General features: G+C 42.7%; 1 protein-coding gene across 1 annotated transcript; it reads left to right on the forward strand.

The window, feature by feature from the left end:
• The first annotated feature begins 5,005 nt into the window (after nucleotides 1–5,005).
• Nucleotides 5,006–5,618, forward strand: LOC308424601 (coiled-coil-helix-coiled-coil-helix domain-containing protein 2-like). The gene has a single exon (XM_080921646.1). The coding sequence runs from the start codon at nucleotides 5,027–5,029 to the stop codon at nucleotides 5,486–5,488; it is 462 nt and encodes a 153-aa protein (XP_080777772.1). The 5' UTR covers nucleotides 5,006–5,026; the 3' UTR covers nucleotides 5,489–5,618.
• The last annotated feature ends 535 nt before the right edge of the window (nucleotides 5,619–6,153 follow it).

The raw sequence follows: 6,153 nt of genomic DNA on the forward strand, positions 1-6,153 counted from the left end.
TTCCATGCCAAACGTTACCTTTTTACCCAGGCTTATTATAAACAATTTGCAGTAGGGTCTTTTTTCGCTGAGATACCTCTAGATTGCTATCCTGTCCCAGTATGTCCCTTTTACATGCTAAGATGACAGACCAAAAATCTTTCTTTTTTAAATGAAAATGTGTTGCCCCAGGGTTGAAGAGATGACTTAGTGTTTTAAGAGGACTGACTGTTCTACGAAAAGATCTGGGTTCCATTTCCAGCACCCACATGGCATCTCACAACTGTCTGTAACTCCAGTTCCAGGATCCGACATCCTCACGCAGATATGCGTGCAGGCAAAACATCAATGCACACACAGAAAAATAAATAGAATGAAAATATGTTAACCCATTTACTTAAGAACTTTGAGCTAGGTGTGATAACATTTGCCTTTTCTCCAACACTCAGAGGTAGGCAGATCTCTGTGAATTGGAGGTCAGCATGCTCTATAGAGACAGCATAGCAGGAAGGAGGGAGGGAGGGGGGAGACTGTCATAGGTACTTGCTGTTTGGCACTACCTTCATGCTTCATTTCTTGCCTGGTTTATTTTTTGTTTTTTAGGACATTGTGGAGTTCAGGCTTTGAACTTCTTACATAGCCTGGACTGGTCTGGAACCGATCATCTTGTTCACTTGCCCCCAGTGTTGGCTTCATCAGTGTATCCCGCCACTTCTGTCCTTCAGTTCCACGTCCTTTAGTGAAAGTCACTTGCTGTTTCTCCTCCTCCTCAGTGATCTGCCCCAGGACCTACTTCATTGTTCTTGGATCACAAGGACTCACCAATACCAATAGTAAGATAGTGGAAAAAGAGAAAACAAAATAAAACCCAACCCTTTTCTTTCTGCCCCACTAAGTTCCCTATCTGGACCTGAAAAACAGACAAAAGATTTGGTTTGCTAAGAGTCTAGAGTGATTAAGAGGTGCTCTCCTTTTCTAGGAAGAGAGAGGGAGACAATCTTACAAATGGAAAAAAAAATTTTTTTTTTGGAGATAGGGTTTCTATTATGTAGCTCTGTCTGTCCCGTGCTGGCCTTGAACTCATAAAGATTGCCTGCCTCTGCCTCCCAAGTGCTAGGATTGAAGACACGAACACCACCATGTCCAGTTTGTAAATGAAAACTTAAATCCCAATTTAAGTCAGATATACAAAGAACAGTTTCTCACAATGCAATCTGCTCAAAGCCACCGTATTCCAGAATAGTCAGTGTGGAATGGCAAATTCCCATCTCCTGTGATACAGCTTGCTGGAGCAGCAAACACTGGGGCATTATAGCACTTGCTCTCAAGTGGGTTTGTTTGTTCCATCATTGGAGACAAGAGATAGGGTCTCCCTTTGTATCCCTGATGGCCTGAAACTCACTATGTAGACCAGTTTACCGTGAAGTCACAAAGACTTCCTTCCTGGAGTACTGGAATTAAAGGTGTGTACCCTCAGTGGGCTATTAACCTTGCTTGATTGGTGAATTGGAGATTACATTTTAAAAGTCTTTTGCATGTCTCACATAGTCAACCGTTATAGAAGAGTGCGCCTGACTAAAAAATAAAAAGATCATGGTTCATGGTGGAAGAACCAGTCTTACCACGTGGGATTATGACCAGAAAAATTTATAGATCCACAGCAGCATGTGCCTCAGAAAATGACCTCATCCAGTTACTGATGAAGCAACAGAAGGCTGAAAAGACAACGTTGTGATTGTGCAACCTTGAGCAATTTCCTTATCTTCTTGATTTTTAATTTCGAGTTAATTTCACTATCGCCTATATCCCAGAGGAGTCTTGCCAAGAGTAAATGAGACAATGCAAGAGAAACAGAGAGCCCTGCTTAGCTACAGAAGTCAGCAAGCAAACAGACTGTAGCTTTAGATCTGATAAAGATTCTGAGTAACTATTAGCTTTCTTTTCTGCTGTTGTTTTATTATTATTGTTGTTGTTGTTTTACATATATGGGTTTTTGCCTGCATGTATGTCAGGCACCACATACATTATTAATCCCCACGAAGGCCCGAAGAGGGTATTGAGTGCCCTAGATACAGAGCTACTACATGGTTGTAAGTTGCTGTCCCCCACTCCTCCTCCTCCTCCTCTTCTTCTCTTTCCTCCTCTCCATCCCTCTTCTCTTTCCTCCCTCCCTGAGCCTACCTCTCAACAACATGGGGTTTTACTAAATCTTCTAGTCTAGATTGGAACTCAAGATCCTTCTGCCTGAGTAGTTTGGATTACAAACCTCTGACTCGGTTCCACCATGTCTCAGTTTGGTTACTCTGTGAACTGAGAAGGTTGGAACAAGTTAGTGAAATACCAGGGAGCCTTGGCATTCCTCAGAGAACTGCAGCAAGGGGAAGAGAACCCCACACAAGCCAACTACCTGCCCCCCTCCTTCCTTCTTTCATTCTATCTTTTAATTTATTCATTTTTGCCTGGTGGCAAAGGCAGGTGGGTCTCTGAATTTGAGACCATCTTATTCCACAGAGTAAATTCTAGAACAGCCAGGGCTTCACAGAGAAATTCTGTCTCAAACAATACACACACACACACACACACACACACAAACACAATGTATTTGTGTGCCAGAGTGTGCACACCACATGGGGCCAAAGGGCATCAGATGCTCTGGATCAGGAGCCCTGGTTATGAGACACCTGATAGGATACTAGGAATGAGCCCAAGTCTTCTGAAAGAGCAGTAAGTACTTTTAACACTGAGCCTTCTCTCCAGTCCCTGGCTTTCATTTTTCTTATATATATTTTTGTTTCTTTTATAGCTCTGCCAAAACAGGGCTGGAAAGATGGCTCAGTGATCAAGTGCATTCTTTGCTCTTCCAGAAGACCCAGGTTAGGTCTAATACTCATATTAGGTCGCTCACCATTGTCTGTAACTGTAATTTTCAGGGGATCTAAGATCATCTGGCCTCCACCAGCATTTGGTAGTGGTGCACATAAACTCTTGCACCCATGCACACAAATTAGAATAAATAAACTTTTACAAAAAATATTTCTGCCACATAAATAACTAAACTAGTTACAAAGTTATCTTCAAGGTTCTTTCAGCTCTGAGGTTTTGCAAAGATCACACTGTCTCTGTTGTTATGGTTTCAAAACAAAGCCAAGGCTTTTAATGTTTTCAGGATAAAATCAACTTACAACTGTAGGCGGAGAGCCAGGACATAACTCCAGGTCTCCTGACACTAAGGGAGTGATTGGATAATCTTTCTGGGCTCATGGAATTGGATCAAGTGATTCATATTTGGTAACAGCTCTGGCTTATGGGGAAACAAACTGTATTTTTGCTTCTTCATTTTTTATTTTCTTCTTAGTTCTGGGGACCAAACTCAACCCAGGACTTTAGAGGAAAGGTGTCAACCACTAATTTAATCCTCAAACCTTCTTTTGATATAAGGAATGTGAGTCTCTTGGGCTTGCTGGTGAGTATCCTGTCTGATTATCATATTTATTACCCAATACTTTCCTAAGTAACTGTAGCGAGTTCCACCTTACTGATAAAGAGGACACGAGGGAGAGACTTCACCACCAAGTCTACTCAGATTGTTTTACCAAATGTATTTGTTTATTGAATGTTTTACCTTTTTATGTGTGTGTGTGTGTATGTATTATGTATGTGCATGTGTGTATGGGGAGTGCACATGCCTGAGTATATAGAGGCTGGATACAAAGTCAGTCTTTCTCAATCTCTCACCACCTTATTCTTTAAGACAGCTCGCTCTTTATTATTATTTATTTTACATAAGGTTATTTTGCCTGGCTGTGTGTATATGCATCACGTGCACACTTCGTGTCCAAGTTGGCCTGATAAAAACACTGGATTATCTGGAGCTGGAGTTACAGATGGCCGTGAACCACCATGTGGGTGCTGGAAATCTAAGCCAGGGGCTCTGCAAAAGTAGCAAGTGCTCTTAAAAACGGAGATATCTCTTCAACCCTTATTTTTACTTTAAAAAGTAGATTACAAAGTCATAGGTTCCTGTTCGGGAATGACTTCATTCTGGTTGAGCCTTCTCCCCTCTCTCCTTCATCACCCTGTCCTGGTTCTTTTTCTACTGTATTCTTTGGCCCTTGTATTCTTTCTTCTGCTTTATCTCCGTCTGTTTGTGACCCCTTTCCCTTAAAGTCTGAGATTTGCTTTTTTATTTTATTTGAATGGTTGTTTTGCCTTGTGTGTATGTCTGTATACCGTGTGTGTAGTGTCTGTGTAGGCCAGAAGAGAGCACTGAATTCCCCTACAACTAAAGCTGCAAACTGTTGTGAGCCACTATGTGTGTACTGGGACTTGAACCTGGGTCCTCTGGAAGAACAGCCAGTGCTCACAACCAATGAGCCACCTCTCCAGCCAGCCCTCAGTACACATATCTATGGCTAGAGGTTAGGATCTGCATATGGGAGAGGGCCACAGTATTTTACTTCCTGAATCTAGGTTGTCTTCTGTTGTATGACGCTTTCCAATTTCCACCCATTTTACTGACTGTTTTTCTTTATGAGTAAATAAACTTCCACTGTGTATATGTTCCACACTTCATTATTCATTCATCTATTGATGGATATCAAAGTTGATTTCATTTCCTTACTATTGTGAATAAAGTAGCAATAAACATGGATAAGCATGTGTCTGTACCAAGAATGAGAGTCCTTTGGGCATGTGCCCAGTGGTGATATAGCTGGTTCATGTGGTGGTTGTATTACTAGTTAGTTTGTTTTGTATAGCCTCCAGACCGATTTCCCAAGTGGTTGTACCAGTTTACATTCCCACCCATGGATAAGTCTTCCCCTTAGACTTTTGTTCTTTGTTTCTTTGTTGTCTTTTTGTTCAAGAGAAAAACTTGATAATACAGCATATTAAGACAACAAATAGCTTTCTATGATTAGGTAAGCTTCTTTTCAAATAATGAATGGATAAAAATTATGTATTGGGGACTGTATAAATGCCTCAGTGTTTAAGAATACTTATCGGGGCAGTTCGTTTTCTCTGAACGGTGAGACTACAAGCAGTTAGGATGCCTCCTGGAAGCCGAAGCCGCACTTCCCGGGTGACTCCTCCGGCCAGCCGGGCCCCTCAAATGAGGGCTGCTCCCAGAAGAGCACCTGCAGCTCAGCCTCCAGCAGCAGCTGCACCATCTGCAGTTGGCTCACCTGCTGCTGCACCCAAGCAGCCAGGCCTCATGGCCCAGATGGCATCCACTGCAGCCGGTGTGGCTGTGGGCTCTGCAGTGGGGCACACCCTGGGTCACGCCATCACTGGGGGCTTCAGCGGAGGTAGCAATGCTGAGCCTGCAAGGCCTGACATCACTTACCAGGAGCCTCAGGGAGCCCAGCTACAGAACCAGCAGTCTTTTGGACCTTGCTCTCTAGAGATCAAGCAGTTTCTGGAGTGTGCCCAGAACCAGAGCGATGTCAAGCTCTGTGAAGGTTTCAACGAGGTGCTGCGACAGTGCAGGATTGCAAATGGTTTAATCTAATCAAGAAATTGAAGCTGAAAGAGATGTAAAATTGTTTCTATATAATTGGTAGTGCAGCTGTGGACCCTTATTTCTAACCCCTCCATTGCTTCGGAATGGCCATGAAAGAGATCTTAAAGATAGATGTTTACAAGGCTTGTAGTGTTGGTTACTGGGCAAATGTTTGGCCTCCTTGGAACTAACTGTATTGTGATTGTGAGTTAAAAAATAAATGGTTTATTCTGAAAAAAAAAAAAAAAAAAAAAAAACAAGAATACTTATCAGATTGTAGTGGTTTGAATAAAAATGACCCCCCCCTTAGGCCCATAGGGAGTGTTATTAGAAGGTGTGGCCTTGTTTGAGGAAGTGTGTTTCTGAGGGTGGGCTTTGAAGTCTCCTATGCTCAAGCTATGCCAAGTGTGTCACATAGTGTCCTGATGCCTGCTGATCAGGATGTAGAACTCTCAGCTCCTTCTCCAGCACCATGTCTGCCTTTAAGCTGCCATGTTTCCTGCCATGATGATAATGGACTGAACCTCTGAACTGTAAGCCAGCGCCAATTAAATGCTTTCTTTATATATAAGAGTTGCCATGGTCATGGTGTCTCTTCACAGCAATAAAAACCTTAACTAAGACACTGGTCCTCCAGAGACCCTGCCTTTGGTTCCCAACAGCAGCATGATGGC

Source organism: Micromys minutus (genome assembly GCF_963924665.1).
Source record: "Micromys minutus genome assembly, chromosome: 9".
NCBI classification, from domain to species: Eukaryota; Metazoa; Chordata; class Mammalia; order Rodentia; family Muridae; genus Micromys; species Micromys minutus.

Bases quoted from the DNA above. Each gene is read 5' to 3' on its own strand.
- LOC308424601 (XM_080921646.1), top strand. From the start codon at position 5,027: ATGCCTCCTGGAAGCCGAAGCCGCACTTCCCGGGTGACTCCTCCGGCC.